We start from the raw sequence: 22,196 nt of genomic DNA on the forward strand, positions 1-22,196 counted from the left end.
CTATTTAAAACACAACCACCCGATTTCAGGGCTGACGATGGGAAAAGCCCACTGTGTTACCTCCTCTTTGAGCAACTCCAGTTGTCAGCAAGCTCCTCGTGCTGAGTCCAGATCTGCCCAGCTGAGATTTCAGTCCTCTGAGGCGTGGAAATGGCTCCAACCCTTCTTCCACTTGTTTGTTACACCCCCTACCAAGTTCTCTTTCAAGTCTTTGTCATGGGATGTGTAGGGTATTTTGGTCTCACTGCCTTCTTAGTCCTTTCAGTTGAGACACATTGTTCAGTGCCCATGATCCAGACTTGAATACAGAATTCCTGGTATTTTCTGGCCAGTGTGGAGCTGAAGAGGCCACCTTCCTTCGCTCCCGTCCTGCCTCTTGCTTCTCTGTTGTTGAACAACACGCTCTAGTTCCCAAGCAGTGGCACAGCGCTGCCCCAGTAATGGTCCGATATTGGAGGGTAAGATAGCCCCACCCTCTCTTCAGCAGCGCCCTGTCATGCTACTCCTGTGTGGCACGCTGAGTATTCACGGCGTTTCACATGAAGATTGAAGACGTCCGAAAAGTTCCACCAAAATAGGATGTATGATTTTGAGACAGCTCCTTAATTTCAGCTTGCCTATTAATTTAAACACACACGCACTTACAGTAGGCGATGAGAATGTCTTGCTACACTGTGTAACAAAATACCTGTGGCTTTTGTTTTTGACAGTTTTTCGTCTCACCTAATCTGGCCACTTTCGTTTTGAGTGTGGTGCCTCCGATATCCATCCTTGCTGTGATTTATGGGCGGTATCTACGCAAGCTGACCAAAGTGACTCAGGACTCCCTGGCACAAGCCACTCAGGTAGAGGCCCCTCTCCGGCGTGGCGTCCGCTAGAGTGAACTTGGAGCCAAGGTCCTGGCGGGCAGGCCCTAAGGAATGTGCTCGAGCTGTTCAAAAAAAGTACTTACTTTTCCTTATCTTGGGCCCCCCTGATCCCAGAAACGTAAAATACTGTGCCTTCTAGGCTAGGTTACTACCTGTACCTCAGCGTGGATCCCACTTGACCGCACACTGTGGGCTTCTTACCACCACTGTTTCTTGTAGGATGAGAAAGCTAATCGCACCCGGAAAATTGCTTCTGGATGATACTCTGTCCTTCATTAACTAATGAAGGTAGTTTTGTGGTGCTACCCAATACATATATTTTTTAAATTAAAAATAACATATTTTCATGTTACAAAAGCCATGCATGTTTATTAAACTAGAAATTTGGGAATGTAATGAAAAAAAATAACATGCAGAATCCTTCTTTGGCTTCTATCCATTTTCATCTTTTTCACCACATAAAAATATATTTCTGTATCTACCTTCCCTCCCATTTATCTTTCTGTCTACCTATATATGATGTGTGCATATAAATATTTTTTCCAAAAATAGGATTGTTCATATACTCTGCTTTGTAATCTGTTTTGACTTAGTCATGTATCATGAGCAGCTTTCTATTGATAGCATCTTAAAGATGAAACATTTGAATTTTGCCTCCAGAAATCATGACATGTGACCTCCCTCCCCTGAAATGTATGTATTATTCTCCTAGCTAGCTGAGGAACGTATCGGAAATATAAGGACTGTTCGAGCTTTTGGGAAAGAAATCACTGAAATAGAGAAATACACCAGCAACGTGGACCACGTGATGCAGTTAGCAAGGAAAGAGGCGTTTGCTCGCGCTGGCTTCTTCGGAGCAGTAAGTCGATCAGCTTGGAAGGAGCGAGTCGGGTAGATGTTATGATCCGGACTCTTGCCATGCATAGAGAGTACTTCTACCTCAAGACTGAGAATTACCTTCCTTAAAATATTTTTGTTAAGGAGGAGGAAAATAAGTAAATGCAGTTAGAGAGGAGGCAGGGGGTGGGTGGTGAGACCAGAACAGCGTGGGATCAGGCAGTGACTTCAGCGCATGGTCCAGACCAGCCACGTCAGCTTTACCGGGGAACTGGTCGGATGTGCGCGGTCTCAGCTCTACTCCGGACCTGCGGAATTGGAAACTCTAGAGGTGGGACAAGCAGTCTGTGTTTTAGCTCCAGCGCATTCTGATGCAGGCAGTTTGAGACCCACTGAGAATTAACCGAAATAACATCAGTGTATTTCAAGAGAGAACTATCAAAAAATTGATCATATTGATCACAGTGAACTCAAGTAGGACACTGAACTAGAAAATCACCGTGTTGGCAACTTCGTATGTTCAAATTGGAAAGAGCTTTAGAGGTGATTCAATGATGGCTGTGACTTAACAGATAAGGAAGCCCAGAGGAGGCAGCGCTTCCCAGAGACCACGTATCTAACGAGAGTCAGGACAGGTCAGTGTGACTCAGGGCTCCAGCGTCTCAGGGCACTCTGCCCAGCCCACCACAGTAGAAGGTATTTATTTCCTCCAGTGAGGGAAGGAATCTTAAATTTCATTTTTTTCATTTACAAATTGAGTAGGTTTAGTAAAATCGGAATCTGATGGGTGACTTAGCTTCTAGATTTTGATGTTAAGACTATTTCCTTTAATATTGTGGTATTTCAAAAATATTTTAAAATTCAGATTAAAACTTAATATTTTAGAAAAACCTTGCTTGATGGTTAAATGCAAAAAGAGACTCACAGACCACGTGATTGCTTTTTATGTTGGGGTCTTCAGTTCTCATCTGACTTCTGTGTTTTCTTCCCCCGACAGACCGGGCTCTCCGGGAACCTGATCGTGCTTTCTGTCCTGTACAAAGGAGGCCTGCTGATGGGCAGTGCCCACATGACCGTGGGTGAACTCTCTTCCTTCCTAATGTATGCTTTCTGGGTTGGATTAAGCGTTGGAGGTATGTAATTTAAATCGGCTTGGGGAATTACACATGAAAAATCAGGTTATAGTTTTCTGAAATAAAAACATAACTTTCCCATTACTCCACTTCGCATCAACTAACTCCAACTGCAAAAGCATTTCCTAGAATGTTTTTTCAACATGACTTTGAAAGAAAGAATAAAGATAAATAAAGGGGTGTGGTCCTCCCTGGGTTGGAAAGTTTGGGGGTTTTGCAGGCCGCCTGGAGCTCACAGTCACACTGGAGCCGTTGTCCAGCCTGCTTGTTAAGGCAGCGTGCTCCCTTTCATCACAGAATGAACGGTGGGAGGGGGAGGATGGTGCTGAACAGGTGTGTGCGGGACACCCACGGTCCTGCGGCAGGGATAGTCCCAAGGTGAGAAAATCACTGGGGAGTGAAATTCCTTTTGTACTATATCATCCATGTTCAAAACTAGCAAAGAATCAGAATATGTAAGTTATGAAGTGTGTGAAACAGTTGCTTGCTCTTGTCGAGAATTTCTGAGATTTCAGCTTTCACTGTCCATGTCTGAGTGAAGGGAAGCAAGATCCCCGGAGGTGAAGCTGCGCGGCGTCTGCGAGGTTTTCCTTTCTGTAGCTTTCCTGAGCCCCAGCCGCCGGGGGCAGGTGCTTTCCTGCTTTTTGTTTTCCTTCCTCTCTTTGAAAACCGAGATGAAAGGTTAGATAAACAGCTTGCAGTCTGGTCAGTGGAGCTCAGGTGTTGCACAGCGTCGCCTCAGCTGGGAATTTTAATTTTCCGGGTTTTGTGTCTGCTGGTTATAGGTAGAGGCGTTTCCTTAGACCTGCAGGTAAGTGAGGGTGTTGTCTGGACTGAGATTTCCGGAGACTCCTAAAACAGCATTTTAGTTCTGTTGGCTGGTCTTGAAGAAAAGCCTGATTAAGATGTTTCCAGGTGCTGAGTGACTTGGAAGAAGCAGGTTCAGGAGGACAGAGCCATGAGGGTGCTGCTCTTCTCTCTCTGGACCCTGGGCTGAGCCTGTTGGGCTGCAGGGTCCCACACCCGCGTGGTTGGGTTCCTTTAAGCCTTCTGTCCCACCTCAGGGCAGCCCTCTCTCTTTTTTCTGTTTGTTTTGTGTCTTGTTTTTGGTAGGAGGAGGTGACTAAGTTTGTTTATTATTCATTTATTCTTAGAGGAGGTACTAGGAATTGAACCCAGGACCTCATGTCAGCTGCACATGTGCTCTACCACGTGAGCTATGCCCTCCCGCCCTCGCTTTCCCTCTCTGTGGCCTTTCTGTGCACATGCCACACTTGACCACAGTCAGCTTTCCTCCCTGGCCTCCCTAATCTTCCGTGGTCTGCCACATTTGACTCTGTTTCTCCTGGTCCCTCTTCTAACACCTTTTTCCCATACTGCTTAGCCTGACAAAAGCTACCTCTGTTTTGGGGTGTTCTACTGCCCTGCCTTTTGTCCCGACAAGTTCATAACTGTGTCTTGCACCAGAATAGCTGGAAACACAGTTCCAGTGTACTGGGAGTCAGTTATCTCCCCTGGTTTCAGAAAGTGCCCCCGAGGCTTTGTCTGTGTTTTGAGACTTCTGGGGAACTTGGCTTTCCGAGCCACAGGCCCTCCCACAGCTCTGGTCAGCTCCTTGGTACAGTGCCTGCCATCTGGTGACGGAGGGGAGAATAAATGTGTGGGTGGATCTGTGGGGAACTGTTACCACCAGTCTCCCCACATGCACAACCCAGACAGATACCTAAGGCTATGGGAATTTAATCCAGCAAGCTGAGTTGGATTTTAAAAGTTTTCGTGTGGATGGCCCTGGACGATGGCATTTTAAGTGAAGTAAGCCAGAAAGAAAAAGAAAAATACCATATGATATCACTCATATGTGGTATCTAAAAAAAAAAAAAAAAAGAAAAGAAAAAGAAGACAAATGAACTTAAATGTAAAACAGAAGCAGACTCACAGACATAGAGCACAAACTTGTGGCTGCCGTGGGGAGGCAGGTGGGAAGGGATAGACTGGGAGTTCGAGATTTGTAGAAACTGACTGGTATATATAAAACAGATAAACAAGTTTATACTGTACAGCACAGGGAACTATATTCAATATTTTGTAGTAGCTCATGGTGAAAAAGAATATGAAAATGAATGTACATATATTCATGTGTGACTGAAAAGAAAAATTGTGCTGTACACCAGAAATTGACAGAACATTGTAAACTGACTATAACTCAATTTAAAAAAGTTTTTGTGACGTTTACTGCTTAGAGTAATTCTGTAATGAATCTGCAAGCAAGAAATCCCATTTTATTTATTAAATAAGTAAGAATTTTAAAATAAATAAGCAGAAATGTTGGTTTCTGCTTAGAGCAGATTCTACTGAAGAAAAAAACTAGATTCTATGTTCTCTGTTGAGAGAGGGTCAGAAGTGCTGTTTGAAGAAAAACGTGCTTGTTTTATACCAGAGAATGCTCTTACGTCTTCTATTGAACTCCACTTTCTTTTTTCTTACTTTTTTTTTTTTAGTGAAGTGAAATTCACAAAACATAAAATTAATCTTTTTAAAATTTACAACTCAGTGCTGTGTGGTACATTCACAATGTTGTGCAACCACTACCTCTGTTTAGTTCCAAGGTATTTTCATCACCTCAGAGAACACCCCTGCTCACTTAGCAGTCTAACTCTATACCCCAGCCCCAGCAACCGCAGTTTGTTTTTTTTCTCTATGTATTTCCTTATTCCAGATATTTCATATAAATAGAATTATATAATCTGTGGCCTTCTATGTTTGGCTTCTTCCACTTAGCGTGTTTTCAGAGTTCACCCACATTGTAGTATGGATTGGTACTTCATTCCTTTTTATTGTTGAATAATATTCTACTGTATGAATAGACCACGTTTGTTTATCTAGGGCCATTTTGTTTTTGTTTTTGTTTGCCAGAGTCTGAACTCCTTAACTGTTTTAAACTACTTCTGATTCCTTCCTTTGTCTTCAGTTTCTTCCCCCCTCCCTCTTCCACTCCCTCCCTCCCTTCCTTCTTTCCTCCTTCCTTCCTTTTTCCTTTCTATTAATAGACTTTTTTAAAGAGCAGTTATAGGTTCACAACAAAATTGAGCAGAAATATCAGAGAGCTCCTGTACACCTCTTGCCCCTTCATAAGTACAACTTCCCTCATGGTCAATATCCCCTGCCAGAGCAGTGCACTTGTTGTAATTAACAAACACACACTGACATTATCACCCAAAGTCAGAGTTTACCTTAGGGTTTGCTCTTGGTATTGTACATTCTGTGGGTCTGGACAAATGAATAATGACATGCATCCACCACTGTAGTATGACAGAGTAGTTTCACTGCCCTAAAAAACCTCTGTGCTCTGTTCAACCCTCTCTCCCCTCAACCCCTGGCAGCCACTGACTTTTTGTTGTCTCCATAGCTTTGCCTTTTCTAGATGTCCTGTTGTTGGAAACATATAGTATGTAGCTTTTTCAGATTAGCTTCTTTCATGTAGTAATATGCATTGACGGTTCCTCCATGTCTTTTCATGGCTTGATAGCTCATTTCTTTTTAATGCTGAATTATATTCCATTGTCTGGATGTACTGCAGTTTACTTATCCATTCAAAGAATGTCTTGGTTGCTACCAGATTTTGGCAATTATGAATAAAGCTGCTTTGAACATTCATGTGCAGGTTTTTGGGTGCACCTACTTTTTCAACTCCTCTGGGTAAACACAAAGGAGCATGATTGCTACATTGTATGGTGAGAGCATGTTTAGTGTTGTAAGAAACTGCCAAACCTTCTTTCAAAATGGCTTTACCATTTTGCATTCCTATCAGCCATGAGAGAGAGTTCCCATTGTTCTACATCGTCACCAGCATTTGATGTCAGAGTTTTGGATTTTAGCTCTTCTGATAGGTTTGTGGTGGTAGCTCATTGTTGTAATTTACTTTTCTTCAGTAATATGATGTGTAGCATCGTTTTATATAATTATTTGCCATCCGTGTATCTTTTATGAGATGTCTGTCCATTTTTTAATTGGTTGTTTTGTTGTTGAGTTTTAAGAATTATTTTTTTGATGTGATTTTAAAAGGGATTGTTCCTTACTTTCCTTTTCTGGTATTTCATTGTTAGTGTAAAGCCACTGATTTCTGACTGTTAATCTTGCTGAATCTCCTGCTACCCTGCTGATTTCTTTTATCAGCTCTAGTAGTTTTTGTGTGGAGCCTTTGAGGTTTAAGAATTCTTTGTATGTAGTGGTCTCCCCTTATCCACATCTTGCACAAATATTCACATACCTTAGAGTATTTAAATTCCATTTTTTTTCCAGCATTCTTACTGAGGGAAAGTGTTACAAGTATATATTCTGGCAGTTGACATGCGCCAAGGTACTTGATGTTTAAGTCATTAAGTCATAATTCAAAGGTGTTTAAAAAGGGACTGTTGGACTATTTAACATCACCAAGTTTCTTCTCAGTTTCAGCCTAGTGAAGGTTGTGTTTGCTGAGTGTTTGAAAGGAGGGTTTGATTTTGTAGATGTCTTTAAAATGAACATGGGGCTTCACTATATCCATTTTGAGTACGGGATAAGTGTTGTATTTTATTTATATTGCTCTGTTTTTGACTAGGTAGACTTTCTGTGTAACACTATGATTTTAATTCAGTGGCTGATTAGTATGACTGTATGTAGTTGTAAATTCCCTGATCAAACATTAAATCCTTATTAGAAATAGTGAAATTGGAGGAGGAAAAGCTGAAGGAAGACAAGGGGATAAGGCAGAGGGAATTCTGATGGATTCGCAGGTGGCTGCTGCAAATCCTTTTTTGAAAGTAACAGATTTTATATTAAAAGCAAGTTATTTTCACTGTTCCCAGAGGAATGGGAGTAGCAGATGGCCGTTTCCTGGTACAGGTGATGGATGTGTGTGGCTTTGCTTCTCATTCTCAGGTCTGAGCTCTTTCTATTCAGAGCTGATGAAAGGACTGGGTGCCGGGGGACGCCTCTGGGAGCTGCTGGAGCGAGAACCTGCGCTTCCTTTCAATGGTGGGTCTGAAATGGGTTTGTTTTTCTTCGCTAGGATTAAACAGATGTGGTTTTAGACAGATCAGCTTCCTGCACTACCTGTGAACGATGAGCATGACCAAGACGTCCCTTCCACATGACAGGGACAGAGTGCTCAGAGGGGTGGGCAGTGAGGAAAGACGGTTGCTGGGGTGCTGCTCTGGGGCCCGAGGGTGTCCCTGGAAGCCAAGGGACTGCCCACACAGTGTGCAGCCACTGTTTACCTCCTTGCAGGTAATTTGTTACGACAAACAGCAGGATAGAAGTGAGGGCAGCTTGGGCGCACAGAGGAAGGTCCTGGGCCAGTCCACCAGATCTGTCTTCCTTAGTGATGTTGATGTTTGTGTGGAGGACAGAAGGAAAGGAAGAGGAATTACACGTACAAAAGCCTCTAAATTGCTTGGCTTTTGGAGGTGGGGTGGAGGATGCTGGTACCAATCGGCTAGAACCCTCTCTTTCATCAGCTGCTTCCCTGGAAGCTAGTACTTAGGAGAGCCGTGTGGCCTGGGCCAGCTAGCGAGGGCACAGGAGGATGGCTGTGAGCAGTAACCAGTCCCAACCACTCACTGATGCCTGGGACATTGTTGGGTAGCCTCGGCCAGTAAGGGAATAGCCAGGACTCTCCTGTAGGATTGGCTGGAAGAGAGAAGCCCAATTGTGAGAGATTGAGCAGCCTCTCCCAAGTCAGTAGCAAGGTAGGACCAGGACAGAATCGGCCTCTGACCCCTTCGAGCTCCATGGCTGTTGTGCAGCACCACCTGTGCATCGTCATCCTCTCAAGACCTTTATTTAGAGGAGGTGAGAGAAACCCTAGGCCAGGGGGACTGCAGAGGCAGCGGCACAGGGAGAGGGCAGCTGGTTGGAGACCGTGGGCAGGTGCTTGTCTCTGAGCCTCAGTGTCCTGTCAGTAAAATTGGGACAGTGACTTGTACTTCTCAAGGCTGAGGGAATCAAACAGGATGCAGACGTGTAGTGCCTTGTGCCTGGCGGTGCGGAGCAGGCCAGGTGAGCGTTAGACGGAGGCTTCTTCCTGGCGGGCCCAGTGGGAGCTCGTGCTCCAGGACCAGCTGCGCCGGGCCGCCACCTGTGGCCAGTTAGGTGGGAGAGCCGAGTTCAGCTTCTGAGTGTGATCTCTGCACTGAGTAATTAGGATTCTATTTTATGTTTCAGAGGGGGTCGTTTTAAATGAGAAAAGCTTCCAGGGTGCTTTGGAGTTCAAGAATGTGCATTTCGCCTACCCAGCTCGGCCAGAAGTGCCCATATTCCAGGATTTCAGCCTTTCCATCCCGTCAGGGTCAGTCACAGCGCTGGTTGGCCCAAGTGGCTCTGGCAAATCAACAGCGATTTCCCTCCTCCTGAGGCTGTATGACCCCGATTCTGGTGAGTGGCTCACCTCGTTGTAGGACCGGGGCGGGGGGGCTCTCCGGAGCCCTGCTTCTCCTGCGCCCTGGGGGAGGGTCAGATTATGCAGAAACCTGGTAGTGTGAGAGTTCTGAATGCCAGGGGGTTTGTTCTCAGGAAAGGAATCTCTTAAACAAAGGTTTCACTTTTCAGGCTATGACAGCTCATACAGAAAGCCTGTCAGGCATGTTGCATATCTGCGAGTCCAGAGTGACTTCCTGAATTCCACCTCCTGATCGTCCATGCTAGTGTCCCCTTCTGACGGGAGGCCCTTACTGGGAGAAGGGCTCCGAGCAGGCGCCTCATGAGCCGCTGAGCACAGGCGCCCACGGCAGTGCCGTGGGGTCAATGTCTCTCCGCGCCAGCTCCCGTTTTGGATTATGTTGGCCGCTGCCATCACTATCATGAAGCACGATTGAGTTCCCTCAAGGTGTACAGTTAATTCTGTTGGCTAAAGTCACAGAGATGCATCTGATTATTTGAAAGCTCTGCCACGATGTCAGTCAGATTGTTAGTTGCAGATAACAGAGTCCCCTCCAGCTATGTTCATGCAGGAAGGTGAGCTGGATGGATGAACTAGGTGGGCTAGCCATGTAACCACTGCAGGGAGACAGGAGGCATGGGAGACCCAGAAGTTCCCTTTTGGCTCCGAAGTTCCCTAGAATATGTTGGTTTTAGCTTCTGTTTGGAGATTCTGAGTGTACTTTTAATCTTTAAAAAACTAAGTCTGACATTTTCCCACCAGATCCTTTCTGTGTTTACGTCCTTCATTGACCCCAGGACACTCAGTGACTCTTTCCTTTCCTCTCTGCAAGGAACTATCAGTCTTGATGGCCGTGATATTCGTCAGCTAAATCCAGTCTGGCTGAGATCCAAGATTGGGACTGTGAGTCAGGTAAGAGGAGGGGGTTCCATTTTTATTACATTTTCTTTTAAAACTGTTTTTGTCATTTGTTTTTTCCTTGGTCTTGAACCTCTCAAAAGAGAAGTTTTCCAGATGTACTAATGTAATCTCGCAGGCAAGTTGTTTAGAGTTGTAAATAGTGCTGTTTCCTGAAGACCTTAGTCACTAACCACTTGAAGCACTGGCATTTCATCAGTAGCTAGGGACTGACATCACTGTAATGCAGATAGTCTAGGAAACTAGGGGGGAAAATGACACAACCTTTTAGCTTCTACTGACTCTTCCCCAATTCCCATTTTCATTACTAGCCAGTCTGCTATTTTACATAAAGGGTTTCAGAGATAAGCAAGCAAAGACTATGGCAAGAGCCAGGGTCCCCTTGCAGAGAGGTTGCAGATTTCAAGAGTGTTAATGTAATAAAGTCTTTTTGATGAGACTGTTTTCACAGGATCACTTGGTGCAGGGAAATTTGACGCAGCTATTTGTATTTTTATTACCAGGCCATGTGCACAGCAGACAAACCCAAGCTTTCCCCCAGTTCCGGGCCTCTCCCTCTAACGAGCACCCCCTCAGACCTTATCGTCAGCCCCACTCCGCTGTGTGAGGGGCAGGTGGGGCAGTGACGGGGCTGGCTTGGTAGTTTAAGGATCACAGCAATGCAGTATCTTCATTAGGGATGGAGAAAAGAAACTGGAAATGTATCTGCTTTTCAGGACTATTCCACAGAATGGTTTTGTTCACTACATAATGATCAAGGGGTCAATCCAACAAGAAGAGGGTATAGCAGTTGTAAATATATGTGCACCCAACATAGGAGCAGCTCAGTGTATAAGGCAACTGTTAACAGACATAAAAGGAGGACTCGACAGTAGCACAATCACAGTGGGGACCTGAACACCCCACTTACGTCAGTGGACAGATTATCCAGACAAAAAAATCAGTAAGGAAATACAGGCCCTAGATGACACATTAGACTAGATGGACTTCGTTGATATTTCCAGAGCATTCCATCCGAAAGCAGCAGAACACACAGACTTCTCAGGTGCACGTGGAACATCCTCCACGATAGAGCACATGTTGGCCTACAAAGTGAGCCTCATAAATTTAAGAAAATTGAAACCATGTCACATCTTTCCTGACCACAATGCTGTGAGATTAGAAATCAGCTACAAGAAAAATATCGCAAAAAACCACTAACGTGGAGGCTTACCAGTGTGCTACTCGGCAGCCAACGGATTGCTGAGGAAATCAAAGCGGAAATAAAAAAATACTTAGAGACAAATGAAGACAGAAACATGGCAGTCCAAAACCTCTGGGACGCAGCAAAGGCAGTTCTCAGAGGGAAGTTGATAGCAATACAGGCCTACCTCAGGAAACAAGAAAAATATCTAGTGAACAACCTAACCTTACATCTCAAGCAGTTAGAGAAAGAAGAACAAATAAAACTTTCCTTGTTAGAAGGAAAGAAACCATAAAGATTAGAGCAGAAATAAGTGAAATAGAGACAAAAAAAAAAACGATAGAAAAGATCAGTGAAACAAAAAGCTGGTTCTTTGAAAAGATAAACATCATTGATAAACCGGTAGCCAGACTCATCAAGAAAAAAGGGAGACGGCCCCAATTAATAAAATCAGAAATGAAAAAGAAGCTACAGCTGACACCATAGGAATGGAAGGGCTCATACGAGGCTACTGTGGCAACTCTATGTCAACAAAAAGGACAACCTAGAAGAAATGGACAATTTCTTAGCAAGGTGCGATTTGCCAAGACTGAGCCAGGAAGAAACAGACATATGAACAGACCAGTTACCAGCACTGATACTGAGTCAGTCATTGAAAAACTCCCAACAAGCAAAAGTCAGGACCAGATGGTTTCACAGAGGAATTCTACCAAACATTTAGTGAAGAGTTAACACCTATCCTTCTGAAACTGTTCCCAAAAAGTGCAGAGGAAGGAACACTTCTGAACTCATTCTGTGAGGCCACCATCACCCTGATACCAAAACCAGACAAAGATATTGCAAAAAAAGAAAATTACAGACTAATACCACTTATGAATATCGATGCAAAAATCTTCAACAAAATACTAGCAAATTGACTCCAACAACACGTTAAAAGGGTCGTATGCCCTGAGCAAGTGGGGTGAATCCAGGGATGCAGGGGTTTCTCAGTGTCTGCAAACCAGTGTGATGCCCCACATCGACGAAATGAAGAATAAAAACCACATGATCATCTCAATAGTTGCAGAAGAAGCTTGTGATAAAATTCAACATCCAGTTATAAAAACTCTCCAGGAAGTGGGTACAGACAGAACATACCTCAACGTAATAAAGGCCGTGTGTGACAAGCTCACGGCTAACATCACAGTCAGCGGGGAAAAGCTGGGAGCATTTCCTCTAAGTTCAGGAACAAGATAAGGATGCCCACTCTTGCCACCTTTATTCAACATAGTTTTGGAAGTCCTAGCCACAGTAGTCAAAGAAGAAAAAGAAATAAAAGGAATCCGAATTGGAAAAGAAGTAAAACTGGCACTGTTTGCGGATGACATGATGTCTCTCACATGTGGAATCCTAACAACACTACCAGAAAAACACTAGAGCTCATCAATGAATTCAGTAAAGTTGCAGGGTACAAAATTAATATACAGAAATCAGTTGCATTTCTATATGCTATATAAAATATAAAATATAAAAATATAAAAAGAAATTAGGGAAATAATCCCACTTACCATCGCATCAAAAAGAATAAAATATCTAGGAATAAACCTACTGTAAAACTCCTAAAGGAAACCATGGGCAGAACACTCTTTGAGTAAGTCACAGCAATTTTTTTTTTGAACTAGCTCCTGGAGTAATGGAAATAAAAGCAAAAATAAACAAAGGGGACCTAATTGAACTTAAAAGCTTTTGCACAGCTAAGGATACCATAAACAAAATGAAAACACAACCTACAGAATGGGAGAAAATATTTGCAAATGATGTGACTGACAAGGGACTAATTTCCAAAATATACAAATGGTTCATACGGCTTAATACCAACAGAAGCAAGCAACCCAGTCAAAAAATGGGCAGAAGACCTAAATAGGCATTTCTCCGAAGAAGACATCCAGATGGCCAACAGGCACATGAACAGATGCTCAGTATTGCTCATTATTAGAGAAGTGCAAATCAAAACTACAGTGCGGTACCACCTCACACCAGTCAGAATGGCCGTCATTAAAAAGTCTACAAATAATAAATGCTGGCGAGGGTGTGGAGAAAAGGGAACCCTCCTGCACTGCTGGTGGGAATGTAAATTGGTGCAGCCACTGTTATCTCCTTAAAAAACTAAACATAGACTTACCATATGATCCAGTAACCCCCCACTTCTGGGCATATATCCAAAGATAACTATAATTTGAAAAGACACATGCACCCCAGTGTTCATAGCAGCACTATATACAATAGCCAAGACATGGAAGCGACCTAAATGTCCGTCGACAGATGACTGGATAAAGAAGATGTGGTCTCTATATACAATGAAATATTACCTTTTCATAAAAAAGAATGAAATAATGCCATTTGTAGCAACATGGATGGACCTAAAGATTATCATATTAAGTGAAGTAAGTCAGACAAAGATAAATATCATATGATGTCTCTCACATGTGGAATCCAAAAAAAATGCAAATTTTATTTGCAAACCAGAAATAGACTCATGGACACAGAAAACAAACTGTGGTTACTGGGTGAGGGGGGAGGGATAGATTAGGAGTTTGGGATTAATAGACACACATTACTGTATATAAAATAGATAAACAACAAGGACCTAGTGTATATCACAGGGAACTAAATTCATTTTCTTGTAATGAGCTGTAATGGAAGAAAATCTGAAAAAAAAATGCATGTATGTGTATAACTGAATCACTTTGCTGTATACATGAAACTAACATTGTAAATCGACTACATTTCAATAAAAAATAAGAATTAAAGTGGGGAGGATATAGTTCAGTGGTAGAGTGCATGCCTAGCACGCATAAGTTCCTGGGTTCAATCCCCAGTACCTCCATTAAAAAAAACAAGTAAATAAACTCGATTACTTCCTACCGCAAAAAAAGAAAGAGAGAGAGAAAACAAATTAAAAAAAAGAATAGTTCTGTCCAAATGCCCCATTCCTGTCTGCTTTGTTTATGTTTCAAAAAGTAGTAGATACAGATGGATTTTTCCCTTAGTGGAAGGCAGGCAGCTGGGAAATGCAGACCAGCTCAGTCTTCCTCCTGAAGGAGAACTTGCATTTGTGGAGGGCCTACTGCGTACCAGTCATATGGATGGTAGGGGAATCCCATTTCCTGCAGTGTGGGGAAACTTTAGATGATATAGTCAGTCCTGCTCATGGTAATACATGAATTTTTAAATCATCCAGTGGGTGAATTTATGGAGCGTGAGGAAGTAGAACCAGGAAAACAGTATACACTCTTTGGGAGCGGTTTAATCGTTTCTCAGATGTAAGTGCTTACTAAGCTCCCCTGTGTTTCCTAGACAGTTGAAATTTGCAATAAATACATTGTATTTCCAATTCGTAGGAACCAATTTTGTTTTCCTGCTCAATTGCGGAGAACATCGCTTATGGTGCCGACGACCCTTCCCTGGTGACTGCCGAGCAGGTGGAGAAAGTGGCCCGCGTAGCCAACGCAGCTGCTTTCATCCGAAACTTCCCTCAAGGATTCAACACCGTGGTTGGAGAAAAGGGCGTGCTCCTTTCAGGTACCTTTTTGTTATTACTGCTTTGTAGCAAAACTCTGCTCCAAAAACTCCAGACATTTCGTACCACAGTATAATTTTCTAATTAGGCTTTTGCCCTTAGAATTGATGAAATTCATCTTTTTCACTTTCTAAAATCTCTCTTGTTTGTGGACAGCAACCCGGTTTCCTCCACTTTCTACCCCAAAGGTATTTCCAGATTCTCACTGGGTGTCCCACTGAGTAGTACTCAGCCACAGCCGCTTTTTCTCATCTGAGGAAAGGTGTGTTTTGCAACTCGAGATCCTTGAAAATTGTAGAAAATGAGACAGATACCAGGTGGCAACATGACTTGCTAAGGGAGGCAGAGCCCGAGTCAGGAGCAGAAGTGCAACGAAGGAGCCCATTACTCCCCACTTTGCAGGTTCTGTCTTGGACCCAGAGCCGGCAAACTTCTTCTATAAAGGGCCAGAGAATAAATATGTTAGGATTTTGTTTTTTTTTAAATATTTCAAGTTTTATGGGCCACATGTGATCTCTGTCACACAGTCTTTGTTTCTTTTTTAAACAATCTTTTTAAAATGTAAAAACCATTCTTAGCTTGAGGCTGTGCACAGACAGGCCCTGGGTCAGACTGGCCCACGTGCAGTCCTCAGTTCCCCATCCTGGCGGACGAGGGGCTCACAGGCGTGCGCCGCTGTCTCTGCTCCCTGTGACGTCAGGGCTCACCCAGCAGGTCAGATCTCGTCCTGGGGCCATGTTTCCCGGAGGGAAGGAGAAATGGTTCTGTTGCTTTAGAGTGCAGAAGGGGGACCAATAATAGGCAAATAAAATTTTGGTTTAACACAGATTGTTTTTTATTACAAATATTGTAATGTGCTTCCTTTCACAATGTGAGCCCTCTGTCACTGCAAGTGTCTAAGCAGAGGGTGGACACCGTGTCAGTGCAGAGGCTGCCAGGCTGGATTGGAGCAACAGTGCTTTCCAACTCTTTTTACTTGAACTTAAACGACAGAAAATTTAACACAAATGTTTTCAGTTAATGGTGTGTGATTTCTTCAAACTATAGGCAGTAGATAAAAAATGTTTTTGATAATCGGGAAGTTCCAGGAGTAGAATTACATATTGTTGTGCACGCGTGAAGTGCTGCTCCATCTCTGAAACATGTCCTCGGGCAGGACACCAGTTTCGGCTGCTCATGGTGAAATGATCGGGCAGGGGCGTGTGGGGTTGGGAGCCACCTGCACGCCGGCCCGCAAGCACATCACCTTCTCCCTTGGAGCGGCTTCTGCAGGTCCCTTCCGCTACCGGAACCCCCCAGCTCTGTTCCGCAGTGAAAGTACCCGAGGGTTTCGGTGCACCGTCACTCTCTGGGCGGGAGAAAGGCCAGCCGGCGGTAGATGGGCGGTGTGCTGCGTGGCACCGGGGATTCCGCAGAGCTGGCCGCCGCCCTCGCCAGCGGCTCTGCCGACCCACACGGAGCGCTGAGCCCCCCAGGCAGAGGGCTTCGGGAAGACCGTGCTCTTCTTCCTGCCCTCGTCGGGAGCGTGGGCTTGCCTGTCTGCGGGCGGCTTTTAGCAGCACCACACATTTCAGTCTAAATGATTAACTTCTTTTAAGTGAAATTGTGTGTACCAATTACTATTAACAAGTATGTTCAGCCAATAAAATCAACCAGAAAGGAATGTTTTCGTCACCAAAAATGGAATTGAGTTTTCTAAAATGAAGTTGGGAGGGGTGAGTTCTGAGTACTGCTCTCTGAGGCTTTACTGGTGGTAACTTAGTGTCCCCTGGGAGGAAGGAGAGAGGGTGGTGTGAAAGAGAGATGAGGAAGGGAAGTCAGCAGCTGTCTGACCTTTTATGTTTCCCCCACTCACCGACCCCCCCAAGTCTGCTCCCTTGGTTTAGTAGAATTTGAGTTTTAGAAAAGGGGGCATTAGAGAGGCTGACTCCATTTGTTGCCTCCAGCTTCATACAAACACACACACCTAAACATTCTCTCTCTCTCTCACTCATTGCTCCATGTGCCAGCTGTTGGCAGGGCAGGGAAAGGAAGAGAATAAGGTGAGGGGGAAAGAACCGAGCAGCGCGCTGAGGCAGAACAGCAGGCTGACAGAGCCCGTCTCACTGATGTGCTTTGCGCCCATGCAGCTCACGTGCCCTTCAGAAACCTCTAAATACCTTGAGTGCCCCGCTCCCCTGTCCCTGGGGTGTTCTGCTGCGGGGGCGGTACTTGTGTGGTTGAAAGCACAGCCCCCTGCGCAGCTGAGGCCTTGGCTCTGCCGCTGACCGACCGGGCAGGTGCTTTGTGCCAGTTCTTCATCTGTAAAAAGGGAGTTGCTGTAGGTAGGACGTGCTTGATGGGCTTGTTTTTGAGACTGAATGAGATAATACATGTAGCGTCTTTAGAACATGCCTGGTGCAGAAGGATGCCACAGCGTTCGCTCTGATGGCAACTTGTCATTGCTAGCCTTTAGACTGGTGAGGAAACAGGGTATTTAAAACATAGGTTTCCGCTCTCCCATCTGTCTCAGCTATGACTGACTGGGAGAAGCTACCTTCAGATTGCCACACAGCTTATCAGAAAAGCCTGTTACCAGGAATTTTTGTTAAGGCTTTCAATTAAAAAAAATAAAATGGTCATTTTCAGGTGGGCAGAAACAGCGGATTGCAATTGCCCGTGCTCTGCTTAAGGTAAGCCTGAAGCCCCTTGGCTGGGGTTTTTTCGTGTTGCTTTTAATTAGGGACCTTGTAATTTGTAATATGCTATTTTTCTTCTTCTTCCTTTCTTTTGGTGGGGAGGGCAGGCATGTGGTTGGCAGTTCTGGTGAAAGGGGGGTTGGGTGTGCCACCAAGTACTTGTCCAAATGTAACAAGTACATCATGAGCATTAGGAGCACAGTACTGTGCGAGCGTTGCCAGACGGAGAGGAGTTTAACACATGGATCTTCCATGAAGAAGTGTACGGTGTGGGAGGTATAGCTCAGGGGTAGAGCGTGTGCTTAGCATGCACGAGGTCCTGGGTTCGATCCCCAGTCCCTCCATTAAAAATAAATACTGAAATAAATAGAAACCTAATTATCTCCTTTCCCCAAAATAAGTCAAAAAATAAAAAGATAATCAATTAGAAAGATTTTTAAAAAGAAGCATATGGTCTAACTGGTGAAAGTGATTATATCAAAATAACAAAACAATGCAAGTATAGCCTCTTATATGATCAACAATTACCTGCTAAACTCAACAGTACAGACTTGAAATACTTAAACGCAAGACTCCTGAGAGGAGAGGGGAACGCTGAGAGTCATGGATGTTGTTTTGTTTTGTTTTGTTTTTCCAAGAAATAACAGCCTTCCCTTTGTTATATAATTGCTCTGCTCAGATTTATAGGTGATTTTTTAAATGGCTTTTTTAAACCTAATTTACATATAAAATTCACCAGTTTTAAATGTACTTTTCAGTGACTTTTAGTAAATTTGCAGTTGTGCAGCCATCACACAGTCCAATTTTAGAACATTTCTGTCACCCTGAAAAGATCCCTTATACCCATTTGCAGCCTTCCCCCAACCTTTCCGAGCACTCTGCTTTCTGTCTGTCTAGATTTGCCTTTTCTGGACATGTCAGATACAAGGAGTCAGGCAGGATGTGGTCCTCTGCAGCTAGCCTCCTGTACTCGGATAGCATCGGCACTTTATTCCTTTCTGTCGCTGAGTTACATTCCTTTGTGTGGATGGACCACAGTTCGTCCGTTCACTGGGTGATGAGCATTTGGGTTGTCTCCAGTTTAGGGCTGTTGTGAACAGCACGACTATGTGCACACGTCTTTGTTTGCGTGTGTTTTCATGTCTTGTGGGTAGGTTCCTAGGCAGAGCTGGAATTTAACGTGTTACATACCTTGGCTTGCTCTTATTTTTCCTCAGTGTTGTGTCCTACTCCTAACTAGACTGAGCACAACCTTGACAATCTAGACTCTAAGTAACCTTAGGTCCCCACCTCACACTGACTGACCAGCAGGGCAAAACTGCATTAGAAGGACTGTCCAGCTCAGTGATGACTGTGGTCATGGTTTCAAATCATCTCTAACTCTTCTGTTTATGAGCTTATCTCACTTAAGAGTTTGTGTTCTTTTTTTGTAGTAGCTTAATGTGATATAGGCACATGCTATAAATTCACCCATTTAAATTACAGCTCAGTGTTAGTGTATTCAGAGTTGGGCATCCATCACCACAACCAATTTTAGAACATTTTCATCACCCCCAAAGGAGACCCCTCTACCCTTCAGCAGTCTCACACACCCCCACTGCCTTCTCTCTCCATGGACCCCAGCCCCAGGTAACCACTAGTCTACTTTCTGCTTCACAGATGTGCCTATTCTGGACATTTCATACAAATGGACTCATACATTCTGTGACATACTGTGTCTTGCTCTTTGCGCTCAGCATAATGTTTTCAAAGCTCATCCGTGTTGCATCTTTTATCAGTACTTTCTTTTATTCCTAAGAGTTTGTGTTTTTCTAATAAAGTTACGTTTTCTTTTTAATGTTTTTCCTTCAGAATCCCAAAATTCTTCTCCTGGATGAAGCAACCAGGTGAGGATATCTTAATGTGCAATTGTATTAAACCAAATTCTTCCTGTACCACAAACTTATTACTTTCAAGTGAAACAGCTGAGAAATGTCTCAGACTTTAAAGGGACAGAGTCTGACTCAATAACGCCAGCTGGGAGGCAGCGGACCAGCTGAGTCATGAGATGAGGGCTCTAGTTCCAGTTGAAACACTTGTGATGAATCTCTGACCACTTTAGTGGGCAATGCTGCCAAATTACTAGTTCTATGGAAATCAAGGGTCCAGAGCTTCTTTTTTTTTTAATAGTAACTTTATAATATAAAATATATATAGTTGACCCAGGAAGTTGCAGTGTTGATCATAGTGAAAATTCACTGCTCGTGAAGGGCCACTGTACATGTAACAGGAAGTACATGAATTAACAGTGTGCGTGGCACTGACATCTTCACTTTCCTGTGGGTTGTCCGGTTTCAGTGCACTGGATGCTGAAAATGAGTACCTGGTACAGCAAGCTCTCGATCGACTAATGGAAGGAAGAACAGTGTTAATCATTGCCCATCGTCTATCCACCATTAAGAATGCTAACATGGTGGCAGTTCTTGACCAAGGGAAAATTACCGAATACGGGAAGCATGAAGAGCTGCTCTCAAAACCAGATGGGATATACAGAAAACTAATGAACAAACAAAGTTTTATTTCAGCATAAAGCAGCAATTACTGGTACACTGAATATGAGAGACTTTAAAGCAAACCAGCATTACAGGAAAAAAGAAGAAATTCAGACTGTATGAAATCTTTAAATCATACTTCAAGTTATTTGAAATCTGCCTATTTTTCCCAAAGTTCATAAAATATTGTTTTGAGATGTCCTTGTTCTCAAGACCTTTTTATTCAGAGTTTTAGTAACTATAACTTTCTAAATGTCTATAGCACTGAAGTTATTTTCAGGTTTTATATTTTTATCTTGGAATATTTTAATTAATATAGCATGGCACCTCATTTTCTTTCATCTGCTGTTTTAAATTGAACCTACTGTCAGATGACAACTTTTAAGAGGGAATTATAAATAAAGAGCCTAATTATTGTAGGCCAGTTTACCAGGCACTGTGTAATCTCTTAGTGTTCTACTTCGGGTCTCATTTTACCAGGTAGCAGAATAGAAGGTGAAAATGTAACCCTTTAGTTTAACCTGGTAGTCTCATAGAGGAAACCTAATATATATACAGAAATAGCTAACATCACACGGCGAGAAGGGAACATTAAACTCCTCATCTCTTCTGTCTCCAAAGGTGTGAAAGCTTAGGAACATGTGTTCCTCTGGGATGATACTGTGTTTGGATGTGTGTAGTTTTCAACATCTTTGGCACATGAGAGCCTGATGAGTTTTAAAAAGGGAAGAAGCCCCGTCCTTTGAATATGAAAACTTCTGTTTTCATTGTTCACATATTTATTTCTATGAATACTTTGGGAACTGAGGCATGAACTGGCAGATGTCAAGAAAGATGTAAAAATGACTTTTACATTTATGTTGTCTGGAGGCCTGTACCTTGAAAATTATCTTTTAAAAGCTTATAATTCCTAGCCAAATTTTATAGCTGTTTTATCAGTTATTTAAATAGTTTTGAAATTTCACTCAGTGAGGCTAATATCTGAAATTATTAATATAACTGTAATTTTCAACCTTAAAACATTTGAAGAAAGTTTAGTTCTTGCCATTCTACAGAGTATCAAGAAACCTTAAGAACTTGTCACTCTTCTGAAAAGAGGAAGTAATTAACCATTTTTCTTTTATATATGGGTGTATTTTTATTCACCTAAATGTCTCAAAATTCCTAAAGTAATGCTGACAGCCTTTGCATTTGCCGTATTTCATATCAGTGCTATTAATTTGCTGTTGCCTCAAGAAAAAGTACTTTTTCTACATTAATAATGCCAGAACCTAAGAAGTAATAACTATGTTGATATAATTAAAATGAATGTTTTCTCATAGACTAAGTGTTCGTTAGTTTCCTGATTATGCTGGAAGAAGAAACCACTATTTCATGGTCAGCATGGAATATTACATTTCATTCTACATAAGGGAATCTGTTAATGACTAAAGTGAATTCAGTGGGTGAATAAACTCAGCGTTCTTTGAATCAGTAAACCAGACATCTGTGACAATCATTTTAACAAGCTTTACGTATATTTTTCATGGTTTACTATTATGGTGTAGTTCTCAGAAAGCAGGTAAAACACAATTACAAGGTTGGGTCTGAGGGAAATCTCTGTGCCATAGAAGTATTTACAAAATTGAATTTGATTGTTATATTTTATTTTCTAAAACAATATGTTCAGCTATGTCCTTAAAGTAACATTTTATATCATGAATTAAAATTTATAGTGAACTTGATCTGTGTCTGTCACTTACATTCAGCTTCTTATTAGAATTTAGCTATGAAGATTCAGGAATAAAGAAAAAACTAACATTACAAATACAGAAAAGTGAGTAGTAATTGCAAGCTCCATTCCTTTCCTCCTGATCTAAGATTTTTAATGTCCTCATTTGCTTGTTACTTATAAACATTCTGTTCAGTTGCTTCAGTACAGTACAGTTGCTGTCACCACGATGGACAAGGGACTGTGCTGTGGAGCCGATGGCAGGTGAGTAAGGCGCAGTATCTGCCCTCCGGAAGCTTCTAATGTAGAAGTCGGGGGTATAAAAATTAATCACAAGAAATTAGCTAGATGTCAGAGGTGTT

At 42.9% G+C, this 22,196-nt stretch overlaps 1 protein-coding gene across 1 annotated transcript in view; it reads left to right on the top strand.

Annotated features, from left to right (window-relative positions):
* The window catches only part of ABCB10 (ATP binding cassette subfamily B member 10), a 33,978-nt gene extending 12,131 nt beyond the window's left edge, over positions 1 to 21,847 (top strand). The window contains exons 4-13 of the mRNA XM_006212370.4: positions 711 to 845; positions 1,582 to 1,728; positions 2,704 to 2,839; positions 7,757 to 7,852; positions 9,041 to 9,250; positions 10,087 to 10,166; positions 14,736 to 14,916; positions 17,543 to 17,586; positions 19,444 to 19,478; positions 19,930 to 21,847. Coding sequence (XP_006212432.3) covers positions 711 to 845; positions 1,582 to 1,728; positions 2,704 to 2,839; positions 7,757 to 7,852; positions 9,041 to 9,250; positions 10,087 to 10,166; positions 14,736 to 14,916; positions 17,543 to 17,586; positions 19,444 to 19,478; positions 19,930 to 20,161 — 1,296 coding nt within the window. The 3' untranslated portion in view covers positions 20,162 to 21,847. The remainder of the gene's footprint in view (positions 1 to 710; positions 846 to 1,581; positions 1,729 to 2,703; positions 2,840 to 7,756; positions 7,853 to 9,040; positions 9,251 to 10,086; positions 10,167 to 14,735; positions 14,917 to 17,542; positions 17,587 to 19,443; positions 19,479 to 19,929) is intronic.
* Positions 21,848 to 22,196: the final 349 nt, after the last annotated feature.

This window comes from Vicugna pacos, chromosome 11 (genome assembly GCF_048564905.1).
Source record: "Vicugna pacos chromosome 11, VicPac4, whole genome shotgun sequence".
Classification (NCBI taxonomy): domain Eukaryota; kingdom Metazoa; phylum Chordata; class Mammalia; order Artiodactyla; family Camelidae; genus Vicugna; species Vicugna pacos.